Below are 22,275 nucleotides of genomic sequence, written 5' to 3' on the forward strand. Positions count from 1 at the left end.
ACTTCTCCACTAGCAAAACACTCTGATTTGTCTTCCTGGATTGTTTTCTCAAAGGTTTCCTAATATTTAATGCTAAAGCTGAGATTAGAAGCTTTTTATCCTGAGTCTAATTGAATGCTATTTCACTCAAAATGTATTGCCTTATGGAGTATGATAATAAATATTGAATAATGCCTGTTACTACTACCAACAGTCCCTTTAGATCTCCTGTTATCATCCTAAATATCATGACTTAGGAAAAGTGTTTGAAAGGGGGTTTAGACAATATTGATCCTGTTTTCAATATCCTAATACAAGTCAAGCACCCACAAAAGTCAAGAGAATTGTAAGGAAAACATGACTTAATGATGATCAGCCATCTTGGTCACTGTTGAGTGAAGATTAAGAAAAATTCTTAAAAACAAGTAGCTGAAATATTGAGAACTCTCATCAGTTCTGGGCTGAGATGTAAAATGGTACAACTACTTTGGAAAACAGTTTGGCAGAGTATTAAACACTTGCTGTAAGACCCAGTAACTGCACTCCTAGGTATTTGCCTAAAAGAAATAAAGAAATATTCATGCAAAGCCATGTATAATACCATTCATGGTAGCTTTATCCATAATAGCCCAAAGTGGAAACAACCCACATATCTATCAGCAGGTGATGGGATACATTGTGAAATTACTACACAGTTAAATAGTACTCAAAAGTGAAGAGTGACACATCATGAGGACACAGGGCAACATGAATGAGCCTAGGAAACAATTATGCTGCATGAAAGTCACCAGCCACAAAAGAACATGTGCTATATTCCTTTATGTGAAATTCTTAAAAAGAAAGTGGAATCTATACTAACAATAAGCTGACCAAGGATGGTCTGTTCTGTGAGGTGGAAGCAAGTTGATTCCTGAAGAGCAGGACAAAACTTTTTGGAGTTACAGAAATGTTGTGTGTATTGATTTTGGAGGCGTTTACAAGAGTGTACTTGTTCAACAGTACATTTAAAATCAGTGTATTTGATTGGAATCATTTTTTTTCAATAAAATCGGTTAACAGTGAATAGTGAGTAATTGCAAATCCAATTAAGTAATGTTGTCTTCACATCTTTTATTCTTGCAGTGTACTGAAAGCTACATGAGCCAAAAGTTATTTCTGGTAGATAATCTCAGCCTGACACTAAAGAACTGTGTATCTTCTAGCAAGAGCTCACTTTTCTAGGTATTTTTGGATTTTTCCAAGAATTTAAGTGTGTTTCATAGGTTAAATCAAAACGGTAGGCTTTTAATACACATTTCTTATTTATATCAACTAAAAGTCTAAGTAATAAAAAGTTATTAAAAATTGGAAAATATTTAAATGCGAGGAAATATTTTTTAAGTTAGGGAAAGAGATCCAACATACCTTATAGTTCATATAAATTTTTCAGAAATTAAAATTACCTATCAAGAGTTCTTATCGTAAAAACTGTAACACTTTTTACAACGTGTGTTCACTAAATGTGTAGATACACAGATGGATTCCATTTTTATTTTTTTCTTATGATTTTTGTGTCTATGTTCATAAGAGATGCCAGCCTTTAATACCTTTTTTGTTATGTCCTTATTAATTTTTGGACTGGAGGACATTATGACCTCCTATAATAATTCTGAGTATTTTTTTTATTCCCTTGAAAGTTTGTGTAATTTTGATAAGTACCATGTCACTAACCACCAAATAAAATTTGGAGTTTTTTCTGGGTAACTTGTTATTACAGATTTCTTGTTACTTTTGAGGCAAGAGGTAGGCAGGACTTCACTCTGGAACAGATGTGAGGCTGGCCAAAACAGGAATAGGATTCTGAAAACACCTCTCTGTAAGACATACCCACCAGTACCATGACAGTTTACCATTACCATAGCAACATCCAGAAGTTGCAGCGCCTTGCCATGGCAACACCTGGAAATTGCTGCCCTGCCATGGCAACACCCAGAAGTTGGGGCAACACGACCCATTTTCGAGCTATTTCTCGATAACCCACCCCTTAATTATCACATGATTAAAAGTGGGTATAAATGTGACTGTAAAACTGCACCTGGCTGCTACTCTTGGCCCTCTGCCTATGAATTACGCCTGTTCCACAGGCTTAGTCACAGAGCTGTAACACTGCTGCCCCATCAATAAAGCTGTTTTATTCAATCACTGGCTTACTCTAACGTTCTTTCCTGAGCAAAGCTAAGAACTTGCCTTGCATCAGGATTAAGCCAGCCACTCAACTCTAGAGATGGTGAGAGGCAGCGTTTGATGTGGCAGTGAGACAGCAGAAACAGCAGAGAAAGCAAGACAACAAGAGACAGCAAGAGATGGGATTTTGTGAGAAGATGGACATAGCGGTCAGCAATGAGCAGGACAGCTATTGGAGAACTGGGAAGACAGAGATCAGTGAGAGAGGGTGAGACAGTGATCAGTGCTACAGCGATCAAAGCTACAGAGTTGCTAACATTGCAGAGCTGTTAACACTAGCCAAAGGCTGTTTTAAGAGCCATCATCTTTCCTGACAGGCGGTGGAGCCCTGGGGATGGGCAAGTGGCCACAGAGCCACTGCTTCATGCAGGCCAGCCACTCCGTGCTCCAGTTCCCCCGTAGGAGCCCAACCCACCCAAGCTGGGGAGCCTGGAGAGATTTTCACGCAGGCCCCACGTTAGAGACTGCTTGGCACCATTTTGGCTCCTGCACACCTGTAAGTGTCCCCTCTGCCCACCTGCCCTATATTGGATGATCCAGGGAATAAGGCCTTTGACTCGATAGTCCATTTGAAGTCCTCCATAGCACACCTGACTACATGCTCATTGCTCCTTCTCTTAGTCATTTCTCCTCTAATGCCATTTTATTTATCCATCAGCCATTTTATCTTATTTTCTGCCCTGATATATGTGTTTGCTCTGCAGTTTTGGCTTTGGCTCCCTGCTAATTGTGTTTGTGCAATTGTTTAAGGCAGGACACTTGGATGTAAGAATTCTCCTGTTCTGTTGGCCATAAGAAGCCAGAGTCACATTGTTCTGTGGTCCCAATCAGGCCTTTGGGGCTCACTGTTGGCCACCCAACTGAGGCTCCAGGATTTTCTGCACTGGTCAGCCCCTGGATATTCCAGGGTTTCCTGGCATTTGGTGTGGGGACACTCATAGGCTGATACTCGGGTACTCTGGGTTTTCAGCATTTAGTATTTTTGGACACTCCCTGGATGCTCCAGGGTTTTCAGCATTGACATTCCTCCTAGGATTGTGGATTGGAGGCTTACCTTATGAGAATCTTGGTTTGCCTTTTCTTGTTTTCTGCCCTAAAGTTACCATTTTTCATAATGGCATTTTGTTTTCTTGTTGTCACTTTATTTATGTTTTTTCTTCTACACTTTACTAAATGAAAATACTGCTTTAAGGCCGGGCACAGTGGCTCACACCTGTAATCCCAGCACTTTCGGAGGCTGAGGTGGGCAGATCGTTTGAGGTCAGGAGTTCAAGACCAGCCTGGCCAACATGGTGAAACCATGTCTCTACTAAAAATGCAAAAAAAAAAAGGGCCATAAGTGGTGGCACACGCCTCTAATCCCAGCTACTTGGGAGGCTGAGTCACAAGAATCGCTTGAACCCAGGAGGTGAAGATTGCACCACTTTTGTCAAGTTAGTTGCCAAAAAGTTACTCATTTAGCCTCTCTTTATTTTTTTACTCTAATAGGCTGTGTAATGACTTTCTCCTTTCCATTTACAATATTATGTTTTGTGTCCTTTTTCTTTCCCTCTTCCTATACACCCTTCATCAAGTAGTCACAAGTTTCAATTCAATTCTTTCTTGGTGGTAGTATGGCTCATGAGAAATGCAGACTCTTCTGGGTTTAAGGCCATTCGCCATTTTTATATGTAATACCGTGGAATGTATTGTGACATAATCCTCTGCTTCACAAACTGATCACTGTCAAACATCATCTCCCAAACAATACAGAATTTTTCTGTTCCTCACTGGTATAATTCACATAGGAGTAGAAATCTCAAGTTTAAATTGTGGATTTGCACCTTACCACTTGCTGTATTCAAGATGATGAATAATAGTAATACATCAGTAGGGCCAGGGGCAGTGGCTCATGTTTGCAATCCCAGAACTTTGGGAGACTGAGGCGCGCAGATCACCAGAGGTCAGGAATTCGAGACCAGCCTGACCAACACGGCAAAACTCTGTCTCTACTGAAAATACAGAATTTATCCGGGTGTGATGGCACACACCTGTAATCCCAGCTACTTGGGAGGCTGAGGGAGGAGAATCGCTTGAACCCGGGAAACGGAGTGAGCCAAGATCATGCAACTGCACTCCAGCCTGGGTGACAGAGCAAGACTCCATCTCAACGACAACAAAAAAAATCAGTAGCTTTGAATTTTTTTATATTTATTTATTTATTTATTTATTTATTTATTTTTGAGACAGAGTCTCGCTCTGTCGCCCAGGCTGCAGTGCAGTGGCGCGATCTCACTCACTGCAAGCTCTGCCTCCCGGGTTCATGCCATTCTCCTGCCTCAGCCTCCCAAGTAGCTGGGACTACAGGCACCCGCCAGCACGCCCAGCTAATTTTTTGTATTTTTAGTAGAGACGGGGTTTCACCGTGTTACCCGGGATGGTCTGGATAGCTTTGAATTTTAAACATCTATTTGACAAGAAATTTACAGTTCTTTCTCTCTAAAATAATGTAATGATTCTCTCAGGAGTGAGCCTGGTTTGATGCCTCTCTCCCCAACACGATAGAAGTGTGGCACAAATCTTTGAAAAATTCAATTTCCCTGTGGCAACAACAACTACCTGGGACTGAAAACTTCTTCCCTCACTCTAGTCCTTTCTTCTACACCCACTTCCACCTCATCTGTGACTCATACAATACTTGTCAGGAAAGATTCTGGAAAAAGCAAAAAGACTTCCTTAGAGGTGTCAGAGATTCCTGTACCAGCATCTGTCCATCTCTAGAGGGGGTTGTGAGTATAAGGAAGAGCAGAGCTTGTCAATCTTCTACTTGCTTTCACTTCCACTGTACTTCCTTAACAACAACAACCACAGCAGCAGCCATAACATCACAGGACAAACCTCTACTACTTCCAAGGCTTTTATTTCAGTAAATCTGCTCTACCTCTATCTCAGGCAGCTAGAAGTTTTGATACTCATACAAATACTACTGCAGCTTTCTGTTCATAATTGGAAAAGTAGACAAGACTCAGTGTAATGCAGGCATTCCTTATGCCAGTCAGCATTCAGTTTTTGGATCATCATTGCACACGTATACCCACCATGTGTCTAATATATATGTAAAAATCCATGCAGCAAGAGTCATAATAGCTAGCATTTGATATTGCATTGTATTTTCCTCTTATATCATCTTCTCCTTTTCGTCATTAAAAATCTGTTCAAGTCAGTCTAAATTAAGTATTTGATGATAACTAGATTAAATCTTTTATTTCATAACACGTTGACCCAATGAATATGTTTCTTTGCAAGACATAGTCCTCACTTCCAAGATAACAAGCCTGACAAAATTATACAGGAGCAAGTCCACAAGTAATGATGGTAGCTTTTCCTTATTGTCAGTCCTGGGGCAAAAATAAGACAAAAGATAACAAGGTGGAATAAAGATTATGTAAGAAAGAAGGACAGCAGCAGGACATGGGAAACTTTCATAGGGTAACATTTTGATAATGGATGATGAGAATTAATGCGTTAGACAGGGATGGGTGGGAATGATTGAAGGTGTGAGTACTTTAGCACAGATTAAGACCAAATCATTAGGATTTAAAGAGTTGTGTAGAGTTAGTGAAGGAAAAGCCTTAGAATTAAATTTGGCTGTGGATAAAACATTCTTGGATTAGATTGAAGATTCTTTTCTGTGCCAAGTAAGTATATTTATGATAATGATGATGACTGTAGTGCTGAATATTTAATCAATAAAAACAAAATTAATTGCCGCATACATAATGTCCTGAATACTATTGTAAATGTTTTATCTTATTTTCTTTAAACTATCTACAGCACTGTAAGGTAGGCACCAGTATTGTCACAGTTACACATATATGGAAACTGAGACACAGGGAAGTTAATTTACTTGATCAATTTCAAGCAATCAGCAAGCCATGGAGCATCTATGTCAGGGCTGCCAGGACATGTGACTGTAAACAGAAGTTTTAGCTTTTTAACTCAAAGAGGGTATGTGTCTGGGTTAATGGAAACTTTCAGGACCCTCAGAAAACATTACTAACAAGCAAATGAAAGGTGTATCTGGAAGATTAAGTTCTAACAGACTCTTCATTTCCATTGATCCAATAATGCACTTAGGGAGATGACTGGGCATATTGAGGATAGGAAGAGAGAAATGAAAACACAACCTTTTATATTGTTCTTAACAGGCTTGTGCCAAACATCTTCTGGGTGGATTTAGGTGATTGAGGAGAAGAAAGACATAGGAATGAAATTCTGTGAGCACAAGGGAGGAGTTCTACACTCAGACTGAGCCAACAGACTTTTCTGGCCTGACAACCAGGGCGGCGCAGGATGCTCAGTGCAGAGAGGAAGAAGCAGGTGGTCTCTGCAGCTGGAAGCTCAGCTCCCACCCCAGCTGCTTTGCATGTCCCTCCCAGCTGCCCTACCTTCCAGAGCCCATATCAATGCTAGGGTCAGAGCTCTGGGGAGGAACTGCTCAGTTAGGACCCAGAGGGAACCATGGAAGCCCCAGCGCAGCTTCTCTTCCTTCTGCTACTCTGGCTCCCAGGTGAGGGGAACATGAGGTGGTTTTGCACATCAGTGAAAACTCCTGCCACCTCTGCTCAGCAAGAAATATAATTAAAATTCAAAGTAGATCAACAATTTTGGCTCTACTCAAAGACAGTTGGTTTGATCTTGATTACACGAGTGCATTTCTGTTTTATTTCCAATTTCAGATACCACTGGAGAAATTGTGATGACGCAGTCTCCAGCCACCCTGTCTTTGTCTCCAGGGGAAAGAGCCACCCTCTCCTGCAGGGCCAGTCAGAGTGTTAGCAGCTACTTAGCCTGGTACCAGCAGAAACCTGGCCAGGCTCCCAGGCTCCTCATCTATGATGCATCCAACAGGGCCACTGGCATCCCAGCCAGGTTCAGTGGCAGTGGGTCTGGGACAGACTTCACTCTCACCATCAGCAGCCTAGAGCCTGAAGATTTTGCAGTTTATTACTGTCAGCAGCGTAGCAACTGGTCACCCACAGTGATTCCACATGAAACAAAAACCCCAACAAGACCATCAGTGTTTACTAGATTATTATACCAGCTGCTTCCTTTACAGACAGCTAGTGGGGTGGCCACTCAGTGTTAGCATCTCAGCTCTATTTGGCCATTTTGGAGTTCAAGTTGTCAAGTCCAAAATTACTTATGTTAGTCCATTACATCATACCATTTCACTGTGGCTATTATGTTCAACTAAATGCATTTTAGAAGGCATCTCTGTTTATGGCATCACAAAGAGTTCAATAAATTTCTGTGCAAAAATAAACAACAAACACACATTTAAATATAAAGCTGAAGTATCAAAACTATTTCAGCACTCTGAAAATTGGTGAAGTATAAAATAATTAAGGACGCATATTCTTTGTAGAAAAAAAGAGTACCAGTGCTTTGAGTAAGGACAGAAAATGTCTGTAGCCTTTTGCCTGTGACAGCACCCTTCTACCCCCAGCTCAATCAGCATGAATTACAGAACTGGAGTTTTACCAATATGAGCGTAGCAAAAAAAACTAGCAGCTTGCTGCCGAAGGGGGTGGACTTGAGTAAAGCCAAGGAGTGGAAAAAAAATTATTCAGTGTTTCCAGTTAAACATGCAGAACTCCATAGGAAATGAACAGAAAAATCTCACAGCTTTACAAGTCCAAGATGATGGCCTGTTTGAGGCAAGTAGTACATCTGCTGATAGTAAATAGCAGATTCCTGGATAAGACAGACCCATATTGCTGAAATTATCTCTGCACACATTCCTAGTGACCTAGAAGATATAGATATGAGTGATGAGAACAAGGAGTTTCCGGTGCAAAGTAAAACCAGAAGGAGGTAAGGACTAGCTGCATTTTGCATGCAGTTTGCTTTTTAAACTACACACAGATGGGTTGACAGAAGATAGATTTATAACCTCCAGATATTTGAGCAAAATGTCTCAAATCATTGGTGACCACTTCGCTATGCAGATACATGTGCAGTTCCTATAAATTCAAACTAAATATTAATATTAAGAATAAAAGGAAGCAGAGATGTCTGTGGTCAAACACCACGTGAGATAGATTTTTCAATATCATGCAATGAACATGCATTTAATACATCTAATCCACTTAACATTATAGCTCAGCCTATCCTATCCTAAATGTGCTGAAAACACTTACATTAGCTTACACTTGGGCGACACTATCTTACACAAAGCTTACCTTCCAATAAAGTGTTGAATACCTCATGTAATTTATTGAATACTATATTGAAAGAGAAAACAGAATAGTTGTATAAATACTAGAATTTCTATTTCTACTTGAATGCATATCACATTCATACCATCTGAAAGTCAAAAAGTTATAACTCCAAGCATCATAAGTCAGGTACTATCAGTAAGTTCACCCAAGTAACTAAGAAGAAAATTAAAAAATGATCAGAAAAACAAAACAAATTCCAGGCCTGACATGGTGGCTCAAGCCTGTAATCCCAGTACTTTGGGAGGCTGATGCGGAAGGATCACTGGATGCCAGGAGTTCGAGACCAGGCTGGGTGGGCAAAATATCTTACAATTAAAAAAAAAAAATAGCAGAGAGTAATGGCATGCATCTGTAGTCCCAGCTACTCAGGAGGATGAAGCTGGAGAACCACTGGACCCCAAGAGGTTGAGGCTGCAGCAAGCTATGATCACACCACCATACTCCAGCCTGGGTGAAAGAGTAAGACCCTATTTCTAAAAAATTAAAATTAAAAAACCCATAATCTAAAGAGAGGTACTATATTATCAAAAATGTAAAATTTTCAGTTTAACAGTTCCTGGGAAAAAAACGAGAAGAATGACCAATATTAAAGGAACAAAAATAAAGCAACTACAATAATGACAACAGAAAATAGTCAATGAAAGCTGATTCTAACTTGCCGTAATTATCGGATTTAGTAAAGACTACAAAGATTTTCAAATAATTATTTTTAAAACTATGATCATTGACATAAAAAATAAAATATTAAGAAGATTCAGCAAGTAGGACCTCAAGAAAAGACATGGAAAATATAAAAAATGACCAAATTGGAACTCTAGAAATGAAAAGTACAATAATCCAATTTAAACATGTATTAGCTAGGCCTAATAGCAATTTGAGATGGCGGAATAATTAGTTAACTTGAAAATAGAGGAATAGAACTTATTGAGTCTAAATAAAATGTTTAAAAAAAAGGAAGAAGACGTCAGAGATTTATAGCTCAGAGTGAAGGATACCAACAAAAGTATAATGACAGTCACAAAGGAGGAGAGAAAGAGAAAGTGGCTGAAAAAAAAATCTTTGGAGAAATAATGACAAAAACTTCAAAAGTAATAAAAAATATTATTAGATGAAAAAATTCAATAAAACCCTTTTAGATAATAGAAATTAATAACTGAACACATTATATTAAAATGTTGAAAGACAGAAAATCTTCACTGCATCAAGAATGAAAGGCCATTCACCATTTTTATGTGTAATACTGTGGAAAGTATTGTGACATAAGCCTCTGCTTCACAAACTGATCACTGTCAAACATCATCTCCCAACCAATACACAGAAACAACATATTGCTATTGGCTAAGTTTTCATTAGGACCAATAGAGATTAGAAGCAGTGAAATGACATATTTGGATGCTGAAAGGAGAAAAAAGTCTACTAGGAATTCTATATCCAGTGAAAATACCTTCACATCTAAAGAAAAAGCAAAAAAAAATTTCTTTGATAAAAAAGTACATTCATTCATAGCAGCTATGTCTTATAAGACATTTGAGAGAAAATCCTTCAGAATCCCAGGAAATGACATCAGACAGGACCTTGAGTCCACTGGAAGAAATGAAGGCCTCAAACATTGTAAGGAACAATACCAAGGCTAAAAAGAGAAAAATACACTTAATGCTATTTATGTGAAGTTCAAGACAGGAAAACCTAAGTGATTGTGTTAGATGTCAGAATGACAGTTACTATGGCTGGGTGGGAGGGGCGAAAACTGACAAAGATTGTCCATGAGGGAAGCACAAGAGTATGTGAAATATTCTATCATTCCACCTGGACAATAAATTACACATAAACTTTATTCAGTTGCACATTCAAGATTTGTGCACTTTACCCTGGCTACTTTATCAATTGAAATAAAACTTAAAAAAAAAACAAACCTAGACTCTTTCCCACTTACCAGTAATCACAGCCAAGAGCCCAGACTAATTTGGAATATTATTATTATTATCAACACTTCTTTACCCTATCTTGACACTTACACTTCTTATTCAGCTACAGTTTCACAGCTCCACCTCTGGCCCATTCTTTTGGAAGACCCCATAGCCATAGGTCAGGTAACAACTATAGAAGACGCATAAATGACAAGATTGATGAGTGTTTAGCAGAAAAAAACTGGTATGTATCACAGACTGTCCTATGCAGAGTGTACAATACACGTGAGTAGAGTCCCTCTAGCACAGAAAAGAAGTGTGAACTAGACCTTCAGAATATGGTCCAGTTTTTAGAGTTCATCAGATCATCAGATGAACACAGATCAAGGTGTCCTCTCATCTGGGTATGAGAAAGTGAAATGACTGCAGGTTCCCACCAGATCAGTGGCCCATGGCTTTAGAGACGTGTACATGAAACTCACATTTCTTCATATCCACAGTCACTTCCTGGCTTCAGCCATAGGAATGACGGCCTGGCTTTCCAGTTATTTAGGAACTCTGCACACAGGCTGTCAGTTACTAAAATGAAAATTAAAAACAATGACTTTGGTTAAATATGTATCAGTAGTTACATTCTGGAGGGAAAAATGAGCAGAGGGAATATATTTTAATATCAAATGAAAAGTCACAACCTTGTGACTCCTTTCTTTTCCCATATGATTCATTATGCTTGTGCTGAAACTTCAGACTATCAAATGAGCCCCATATGTTCATCCCTAAAGCTTTGTCCTTGTCCAACCTGAACCCACATTTGGGCCATCCACTGGCATCCGAGTATACTTGTGAGATGATCACTGTCCAGACAGGATTGCTGGGGCGACTCAACAGGCAGCTCCATGCTGAGTCTCCCCTCGAACTCCCAGCATCACTAACCCTGAATGAGTGTCCCCCTGTCCTCCACAGCACCCAGAGCACAGCCTGCCCTGCCATGATTTCACTGCCCAACTCAAAACCTCATCATAGATTCCACCGGCTCAGAGACAAAGTCAGGTCCCAGGCAGAGGCAGGTGTGGGGGCCTAAGAGAAACCATTTTTTCATCAATTTTCCTACTAGGAATTCCCAGGAATTTATAAGCTGAATTTCTGTACATAGTTACCATCTTAAAAAATAAAAGCTATTTGTATTGTGAGAAACATGAAACATGGAAAATAATTAAATCCCACAAGAGCACCATCTAGTCAGAGACTCCAAATTCAACTAATCCAATTCTGAGCTCCCTGCCTTATGGTCCATCTCCATGGTGTCTGTGTGCTCCACCCTTATCAAATATACGTTCAAATAATTATTTTAACCTATAATAAAAGACTTAAAAAGGAATTTGTAAAGACAATGATTCAACAAATAGAGGCTCTCAAACAGAGACAAAACTATGAAAACAGACCTACTGGGAATCCGAAAAACGAAAGGTACAACAACTCAATTGAAAAATGTATTAGATAGACTCAACAGCAATTTAACATGACACGAGAGTCAGTGATCTGAAAAAGAAGTCAATAGAAATGACGTCATATAAAGAAGGGAAAAATTATAAAGAAGAATGAATAAAACCTCAGACATTATAGGTCCCTGTGAACAATACCAACAAATTTGTATTAGGAATCACAAAGGAGAAGACAGGAAGAGGCTAAAAACTGTGTTCTCATCTTTACACCCATGTGTACCCCATGTTTAGCTCCCGCTTATAAGTGAGAACATGTGGTATTTGGTTTTTTGTTTCTGCATTAGTTCACTTAGGAAAATGACCTCCAGCTGCATCCAAGTTTCTGCAGGACCATGATTTTCTTCTTATTTATGGCTGCATAGGATTCCATGGTGTATCTATACACATTTTTTTTTTTTATCCAATCCACGGTTGATGGGCACAATAGACACTGGGAACTACTAGAGGGGAGACAAAGGGAGGAAGGGCAGAGGCTGAAAAAATACCTATGGGGTACAGTGCTTACTACCTGTTTAACAAGTTCAGTCATACCCCAAATCCCAGCATCATGCAAAATAACTTTGTAACATATCTGTACATGTATGCTCTGATTTTAAAATAAAAATTGAAAAAGAAAAAAATGGAGAAATAATGAAAAATATTTTTTACAGTGATGAAACACCTTAATCTATACACGAAAGAAACTCAGTGAAACCCTTTTAGGATAAGCACAGTACGATTCATAACTATACACATTATAGTACCAGTGTTGAAAGACAAAGACCCAGAGAATTTGAAATGCATCACTAAAATACCGACTTACTTTATTCTAAGAAGCAATATTAAAATCATTGGCTAAATTTTCATCATTACAAATGGAGGTGAGAAGACAGTGGAATGATATTTTTAAATACTGAGGGAGAAAAGTCAGCCACAAATTCTATATCCAGAAAAACAATCATTTAAATATAAAAGCAAGGTAGAAATATTCCTTCATACACAAAGATTAATTCATTAATAGCATATATGCCTTGTAAGAGATTCAAGAGAAAATTCTTCAGAATAACAGCGAATGACAGCAGACAGCAACTCAAATTGACAAGAAGGAATCAAGGCCTCAAAAAATGAAAAAAATTAGAAAGAAGCTACAAAAAATGTTTACTTTACCTGATATAAAGATTAAGTCCAGGACTAAAACAATTATAATATATGTCAGAATATCATTTACGTTGATTGTGTTTTGAGCAGCAGTTTTTGACTGGGAAGGTTCATAATGAAAGCAGCGAGAGAATTGGAAACCTTCTGTATTTCGATGTGGATCATGATATGAAATGATCTGGATCTTGACATTCATTTGCACCCTTAAGAGTTGCACCCTTTGCACTGTCTGTTTTACCTTAGATAAAATAAAATAAAATAAAATAAACAAACCTAGACTCTTTTAAATAAACCTAAACAAAGAAATAAGAATCATCAAATATTTATGAAAGATCAAGCTTATTAAACAGAAACATAAAACATGCCCGAGAAAGTCCTAAAGAACTAGAAGTCTAGTAGAGGAAACAGCAGGAAAATCTAAATACGTCCCTTCTGCCACTCAGGCAACAGATTTTACCTCTATTGATTTCCTTAAAAACATAAAATATATTGATGTCATTTTGCTCACAAGAGACACCCCCACCTTCTCCTTGGCTCTTTCCACCTCACTGCACCCACCAGGGGATTTGCATACTGTCCCCTAGGGAGGACTTTCCTTGTGAGTCTGAGACAAAAGCTCAGCTCTACCCTTGCCTTGATGGATCAGGACTCCTCAGTTCACCTTCCCACAGTGAGGCTCCCTGCTCAGCTCCTGGGGCTGCTAATGCTCTGGGTCCCTGGTAAGGGCAGAAGGGAAATGAGGGAGGATGATGGGGTGGGAGGGTGAACTCTGTGGACCCCGCCACCTCCCATGTGTGTCCTGTCCTCGTGTTAGATGTGTCTTGTCCTCCAGGATGGGGCATGTGATGTCTAGATCTGTGAGAGTGAGGAAGATTCCAGAAGGAGCAAGGACATGTACTTTAGTGAAAGCTGCGACACAGAAAGAGGGGGATGGGATAGGTGACTTCTAGAGGCCGGTTTTGTCTTGCAAATATTGGTTCTTTTTAAATCTGTATATTTTGGGAGGATTAATCAAAATCACACACACAAAAATAATTGAGCAAAACATAAATAACAGACAGAAAATGATTAAAATGACTCACAATGTTTGCACATAACCTTGCACTTCTCTCTCGTTATTTCATGATCCAATGGAGATGCTGCGATGACCCAACCTCCACTCTCCCTGCCCATCACCCCTGGAGAGCCGGCCTCCATCTCCTGCAGGTCTAGTCGCAGCCCCCTTCACAGTAATGGATACATCTATTTCAACTGGTACCTATAGAAGCCAGGCCAGCCTCCTTGGCTCCCAATCTATTTGGTTTCCAATCACGACCCTGGAGTGCCAGACAGGTTCAGTGGCAGTGGGTTGGGGACAGATTTCATGCTAAAATCAGGAGGATGGATGCTGAGGATGTTGGGGTTTATTGCTGCCAGCAAAGTACACATTATCCTCCCACAATGGTAGAGTCTTGAACACAAACCTCCCCACTTGCTGTGGCCCAGCTGCCCAGATGTGCTGTTTCTGTGGAGAGCAGGCACTGTGGATTCTCTTAGATGCCTAAAGAAGAAGATGTTGGAGAACTCAAGAGGACTTGGTGCAGCTGAGGGCTCATGACCATAAGTTTCTCGGCTACACCTCAGGCACCACATTTTAAGGTCCCGTCAGCTGCAGCAGCCTTTGCATGACAGAGTCTGCAGTATGGAGGAGGTCCACGTGCCCTCTGAGCAATGAGACACAAGAGAAGAGAAAGCTCAATGAGAGCTCATTCTAATCCTCTCTTCCTTCCCTACATTCATTCATCAACTAAATTCATTCTGCATAACAGGCACCTAATTGAGATTGATTACTGGCAACACAAAACTAATACAATCTTTTGATTTGGTTTAGCAGTTACCAGAGTACATGTACATTGATAAGATTTGGTGATATTAAATCAGTTTCCCTCCCCTCCTCCACCTCCCCCCTCCAATTTTGTAAGGCAGACCCTTGACCAGAACAGCAGCAAGCACTGTATTTTATCCTACTTTTTTCAGGGAGAACCCAAATAAAACTCTTCACAGTCTAGATTTTTTAATTACTAGATATGTTGTGGCAAATGTATGCAAAAATAAAGACCTAGTTGCTAAAGTGTTTACACAGTCTCACTCACAGCATATTGAAGTACAAAAGTAGCTTTCTGAACTCCAAAGCTGGGTTTCAAAAATAAGGACAAAGTTCGAAAGAATAAAGGAACATATGTATGTTATTTAAACAGAATTTGAATGAATACAAGATAATATATAAGCTGACTTTTTACCCCATGAAAAATTACAATGTGAAGACTTTGAGCAGAGGGCAGCAAGTGAGAGATTGGTGGGTTGTGTTTGAGATATGAACCCAGATGGAAGTTCTCACGTATTTCCTGGGAAGAATCACAGAGTTGAGAAGCGCCTGCCTGGCTTTCAAGGCAGTAACAATCTCAACAGAGTCATGTTATCAAATGGAAATGGCACATTCTTGATCAGGCTTAGTCAGGACCCCACAGGATCTGTGGCTCCATGAACAAATGGAGAGGTTGTTGAAGGGACCAAATGACTTGTGGGTGATAATTTGGATTTTCATTTACCCATGTCGAGCCCAAGATTCAGAGATTTCCATACGGCAGGAGTCACTGATGGCTGAGGAAAACACAAACTGACAGGTCCACTAGGTGTGGCCACCATTCAGCCAATGGATGGCCACTTTTTTAACTGAAACTTAGCATGGGATTTCAACCCAGTGGGTCAAACTACATTCAGTGGTAATGGCCATGCAGGCTGTTCCAACATCGTACCATGCCACATTTCCACTAAATCATGGGCCATTGCCAACAGCCTCAACATCTGTTCAGGAAAATGGCAACTGAGAGACTGGAGTTTTAAAGAATCCCTGGTGTGGAGGAAAGGACTATGGCCACAGCTTTCCACCTGCAGGAAAAAGAGATACGATGCTCAATTGGATGCCGGGACTACCAAGGTCACCCTTGAGAGGAACTTATGTCATATTTTTGGATACCCACTGACACTTCACACTGACCAAGGAGCATCTTTCACTGCCCAAGCAACATGACAATAGGCACACTCTCATGGAACACGATGAACTTTCCATGCACCCTGCATCCACAGGCCAATGAATCTAGTGAATGCTAGAACAATGGACTCACACAGCAACATCTAGAAAGGACATCTAGAAAGTCTGCTAATGGGGTGGTACCCCATCTTACTAGAGCAATATGGGCATTAAATATTGCACTCCAGAACAAGGGAAATAATGAATGTTAAGGAACATAATGCTGAGTGGAAGCGAAGGTAGACCAGGCAGACCCTTTATTAGTCTGGACCTGTGAAAGCTATTTCAGTGTTCCTAACCATTCTTTTTCTTTTTTTCCTTTAGAATGCATTCCCTGGGGTGATTTTCAATTCAGGCCATCATCTTATCCCAGACAGGCCCCCTAACTCTAATATGGGGATTATGTTTCCTCTAAATGCCTCTTTTCTACAAGATCCCACAGGATGGATGACAAGACTAAGAAATATCAGGGAGCTAGGGGTCCTCTTCTGGTGCCAGGGCCATCTTATCCTTCCTTTAGTGTTGGTGATATTATGAAATATGTCAAGTTTTTACAGGGCATTATCTCCCTTCCTGCAGTGGACAATCAGGACTGAAATGTCTGGGTCAAGTGACAAAGGAAATGGATTGTTCACAGAGCAAGGACAGCCAGGCCGCATTCTTACACCAACACAGCCTAACCCTTGTAGATGGGTAGGAGACACCTGAGACCCTGGGATGGGTGCGAGATGATGCACTAACCTGTGAGGCTGCATTTTGGCAAGAATGAGGCAGCAAAGCCCTAGAAGCATAACATCTTTGTTAGCTCCTTACAAGTCGCCGAGTGTAATCTTTCAAAATACTGAATCTGCCATTCTTGACCTTGTTCTGTCACTAACTAGAGGTTTCCTTTCATTCTACCGAAGGTAAATGACACCAACATTCCTGATACCATGGTGTACATCAACAGGACCTGAGCACTGGCCTACCGAGGATGTGACACCTACCACGTGGGAGAAAACTGGAGGCCCCCCGTTTAACTAAATTGACTCTGTGGCAAATGTCATGACCACAACTAAAAAAAACATTGGTGGACTGATATTTTGATGCACCATATTTCTTTGATTGCATAGATAAGAAATGCCCCAATGGCAATGACAAAAACAAGGAGAGGACTAATGCTACCCTCTGTCTATGAACAATATTGTCTGAGCAAAACTTTGCTCCTTCAACTCTGCCATCAGTGAGACTTGGCTAATGAACACACCAATACCTGCATAACCATGACTGGGTGATTAAACAATAAAATGGGAGAAAGGGGGCTGTGTGCACCCAAGGGCTACATATTTCTCTGTGAATGGTCTGGGAGTGAACAAAATGCAGGATGTGTGATGCCATCTCTGGATAACTGTGGGATGGTGAGATTCTGCATGTTGGGCATTCTGGGGTTGTCTCTGGATATTACTCCTTGGAATTAGGTGAACCATTGAGCTTGCAGCCCAAAGCTGTACCTCAGACTTACTAGGGACCTGCCAGAAGGTATAACAGACTATGGGTTTATGTCTTTTGTGATATTTTTGGTACTATGTATAGGAGTCAGTGCTCATGTAAAAAAGAGAAATGATAAGAAACGTGTCCCTGACCATGGCAGATATTGCTCCTCCTCCATAGCCACTGCCTTGGTAGCCCAGCAGACATCCGTTAACTCCATCGGGATGGATGTTTTAAATAACAGTGTTGCTCTAGACTTTTTTAAAATCCCAACTGGGAGGATTGTATACAATTTCCAACACTTCCTGTTGTACCTGGACAAACATCTCAGGTATCCTAGAAATTCAAGTAGAGGAGATCTGGAAACAGGCTCGTAATTGAAGAAAATGGGCCCACCTGAAGGATTCTTCTTTCACCCCTTTAGCAACTTCTTCTGTGGATCATGGGATCCTGGGCTACATAACTGCTTCAGGTGGGCCTGATCATCCTGCCTCTGGTAGTAGTTTCCATTGGCCCAGTGAAATCTATTCTGCCTCTGGCTCAATGATGTTGACATTGTGTTTGTCAAGGGGCTTCATCATTCAAACAAGACACACCTCTGCCACCAGTTCAGGGTTATTAGTAGGCATATAAAATGGAATGGCTTTCTAACGAGAGTGTCTGGGTTGGGGGTGACTCCAGTACAGTCCTCTAATGGTTCTCGACTCAGTTAGTTCTCCCCGCTCTCTTTCTTACACTTCTCAAGAACAACTGTAGAATGTGCTGGAAATGTAACATTCTGAAATAGGGAGAGACTGGTCAGAAGAGCCTGCCCCTGTTCCAGCTTCTCCTAGTACTGTCCTCCAGTACTTTAGCCCTCCAGTACTTTAGCTCCATGTGTCCTGTGACACCAGGATTAAAAACCCAGAGCATCTTCTTTCTGGGGTTGCTGAGTTGTGGTCCAAGTGGGGTACACACAGTCAAGATTCCATCAGACCCACATACCTGTGCCTCAGGGCAAAGACCCACAATACATCCTAGGCTTCTGCAGTCCCTTGTTGGCCACCTATAAATACTACACCAGATTCTTGTAACTTGTTGTGTATGATTGTTCTGTCTCCCTGGACTCTGATAAGTTGGTAACCAGGGCACAGTGAACCTGCTTCAGAGTAGTCACTGTCATAGAGACAGAACTTGAATGGAGGTTGCCAGGAACTGGAAGCAGGGGAAATGGGGAGAGGGTTGTCATTTAATTGAAATAGAGTTTCAGTTTTAGAAGATGGAAAGAGTTCTGGAGATTGCTATTATTAATGATAGCACAACAATGTGACTTACTTAATGCCATTGTCCTGTACACTTAAAAATGGCTAAGATGGGCAATGTTACGTTCTCTGTATTTACCATAGTTGAAAAACTTAGCATTTTTATTATGATATTGATGGATTATAAGACATCATTCTATTTTCTAGTTTTCTGAGCAAATGTTAATCAATAATCTCTTACAGATGTCATTGTTCACACCACGTCTTACCAAACATTCTTTTATTTCTACAGACGGGGGGGTCTCCCTATGTTTTCCAGGCTGGTCTTGGACTCCTGGCTTTCAGCTGTCCTCCATCCTTGACTTTGCAAACATCTAAGATAATGGGCATAAGCCCCTGCACCTTGCCTTAACTAACAATTTATCAGCTTTAACAGGGAACTTCCTTGAAAATATATATTCCATTGCAGCCACCTCTAAGGCCAGACAATCTCCTAAGCCATATTTCTGTACCCAAGTGCACTGCTCCCTCTGTGATGTCACATGCCCTCAGAATGAAGTCCCATAAGGAGAATAAGGCAAGGAGGCCACCAAATGATCTGAGTGGAAATTATTGTGAAGGCCTGGCATTAAAAGAGCATCAGTGTTGCAGTTTTTCTTGACTAGCAAAACACTCTCTGACTTATTTTCCTGGATGTTTTTTTTTTTCCTTAAACTTTTCCTAATATTGAATACTAGGGTTGAGATGAGAACCTTTCTATCCTAAGTCTAGTTAAACACTATTTCATTGAAGACATATTGCCTTATGGAGTACGATAATAATAAATATTGAAAACACTTATTACTACTCCCAACACACCTTGTATATATCCTGTTACCATCTTAAATATTATGGCTTGATAAAATTATTTGAAAAGGAGCTTGGATGGCATTGATTCTATTCTCAATATCCTGAAACACATCAACCACCAAAATTGACAAGAAAATAGTAAGAAAAACATAGCTTAATAATCACTAGCTATTCTGGTTACTGTTGAGTGACAATTAGGTAAAATCTTAAAAAAAAATCAAAACAGCAGTTGGAGGGTGTGGAGCTATAATAAGTTATTGGTGGACATGTAAAATGTTTCAGCCACTTTGGAAAAAGTTGAACAGAGTATTAAACACTTACTGTAAGACCCAGCAACTACACGCCTAGGTATTAGCTCAAAAGAAATAAAGAGATATGTTCATACAAAGTCTTGTTCAAGAACATTCATAGCAGCTTTATCCGTAATAGCCCAAAGTGGAAACAACTTACATGGCAATCAACAGGTGAAAGGATCCATTATAAAATTACCAAACAGTTAAATAACACTCAAAAATAAAAATGAGCACATAACTAGAACACATGACATCTCAATGAATCTGAGAAGCAGTTATGCTGCACAAAATTCACCAGATGCAAAAGAGCACATGCTATATTTCATTTATATGAAACCCTTAAAAAGAAATTGGAATCTGTACTGACAATAAGCAGATCAAGAATTCCCTGATCTGTGCGGTGGAAAGCAAGTGGATTCCAAAAGAGTGGGTCAAAACTTTTGGGAGTTATAGAAATGTTCTATGTCTGGATTTTGGAGGTGGTTCTACAGATGTATTTATTTGTGACAGTTCATTGACAGTGTATTTTATTGTAATTTTTTTTTCAGTAAACTTAGTTAACAGTGAACAAAGTAAGTGCAAGACCAATTGGGTAATGTTGTCTTTGCATCTTCTATCTGTAGTGTACTGAAAATTGTATGAGCCAGAATATCTGAGAGAAAATCTCAGCTCTGAAACAAGAACTGTGTATCTCTTGGCAAGATCTCTCTTTTCTAAGGAGTTTGGATTTTTCTTCTATAGAATGAGAATTTAAATACCCTTCATAGATTAAATCAAAATGGTAGGCTTTTAATACACATTCATTATTCATTTCAACTAAAAGTCTAAGCGAAACAAAAAGTCATACAAAAATAAAAATAATATTTAAATAAGATGAAATATTCTTTTAAAAGTTAGGAAAATGGAACTGTCACATCTTCTGTTTAATATCAGTTTTTTAGAACTTGTAATTACATATCAAGTGTTCTTAGCATAAAAACTGTAATACACTTAACCATGTGTGTTCACAAACGTATAGATATAAAAATGATTATATTTTCCTTCTTTCCCTATTTTTCGGAATATTTGTGTTTATGTTCACAAGAGATACCAGCATTTAATTTCTCCGTTTGTTAGGTCCTTGTTTGTTTTTGGACTGGAGTATATGGTGATCTCACACGATAAGTCTGGGAGTATTTATTCTTTTGGAATCTCTTGAAAATTTGTGTAATTTTGATAAGGTATCAAGACACCAGTCAGGCAGATATAAAATTGGAAATTCCATTCTGGGTAAATTTATAATACAAATTTATTGTTACTTCTGTCAAGCCAGTTGCCACAAAAATACTCAGAATATCCACCTTTTGTATTTTTATCATCATAGGCTCTGCAATGATTTTCCCCTTTCCATTTATAATGCTGTGTTTTGGGGCTTTATTCTTTTTTCTACCCCTTTCATCAACTTGTCACAGACTTCAATTCTTTCTGGGAGGGCATATGTGGCACATGAGAAATGCTGGTTCTTGTGGATATGAGATCATTCACTGTTTTTGTATGTAATACTGTGGAAAGTGCTGTGACATAAACCTCTTCTTCACGAAATTGATTACTGTTCCAACATTCTTCCCCAACCAATATGGAATTTGCTGTGTTTTTAATGGTATAATTCACATAGGCATACAAACCCTGAATTGAAATAGTGGATGTGCCCTCTACCACATGGTATATTTAAAGAAGTTAAATAATATTAACACGTAATGAGTAGCTTTGAATTTTAAAAATCTATTTGGCAAGGAATTCACAGTTCCTTCCATCTAAAATAACCTAATGATTCTTCCAGAAGTGATCCTGGTTTGATGCTTCTCTCCCCATGGTGACAGAGGTTTGGCACATCATCACACTTATAAAGCCCCCCATTTACCTTTCTACAACCACTGTGCAGGCATGAACATTCTTTTCCCTTGCTCTAGTCCTTTTTCTACACCCTAGTTTCACATAATTTGAGACTCAAAACATTTATCAGGTAAGATTCTGGATTGAGCTAACAAGATTTCTCCAGAGGTGTCAGAGATTCCTGTACAATCATTGATGCATCTCTAGAGGGAGTTGTAAGTATGAGGAAGAGAAGAGCTTGTAAATCTTCAAGCTGCTTTTACTCCCACTGTACTAACAACAACTACTACAATCACAACATCCACAACACCACAAGACGAGCTTCTACAGCTTCCAATGCATCTATCTCAGTAAATCTCCTCTACCTCTATCTCATGCTGCTAGAATTTTTGAGAGTCATGCAAGTACTGCTGTACCCTTTAGTTCATAATTTGAAAAGAAGGAAGCCTCAGTGCAACATAGGCAGTCC

At 39.7% G+C, this 22,275-nt stretch overlaps 1 gene segment (V, D, J or C); it reads left to right on the top strand.

Moving 5' to 3' along the window:
* The first annotated feature begins 6,672 nt into the window (after nucleotides 1-6,672).
* LOC115933446 (immunoglobulin kappa variable 3-11-like) lies at nucleotides 6,673-7,330 on the top strand. The segment is given in 2 exon segments: nucleotides 6,673-6,751; nucleotides 6,921-7,330. Coding segments are annotated over 2 exon segments (459 nt in total).
* Nucleotides 7,331-22,275: the final 14,945 nt, after the last annotated feature.

This window comes from Gorilla gorilla, chromosome 12 (assembly GCF_029281585.2).
Source record: "Gorilla gorilla gorilla isolate KB3781 chromosome 12, NHGRI_mGorGor1-v2.1_pri, whole genome shotgun sequence".
NCBI lineage: Eukaryota > Metazoa > Chordata > Mammalia > Primates > Hominidae > Gorilla > Gorilla gorilla.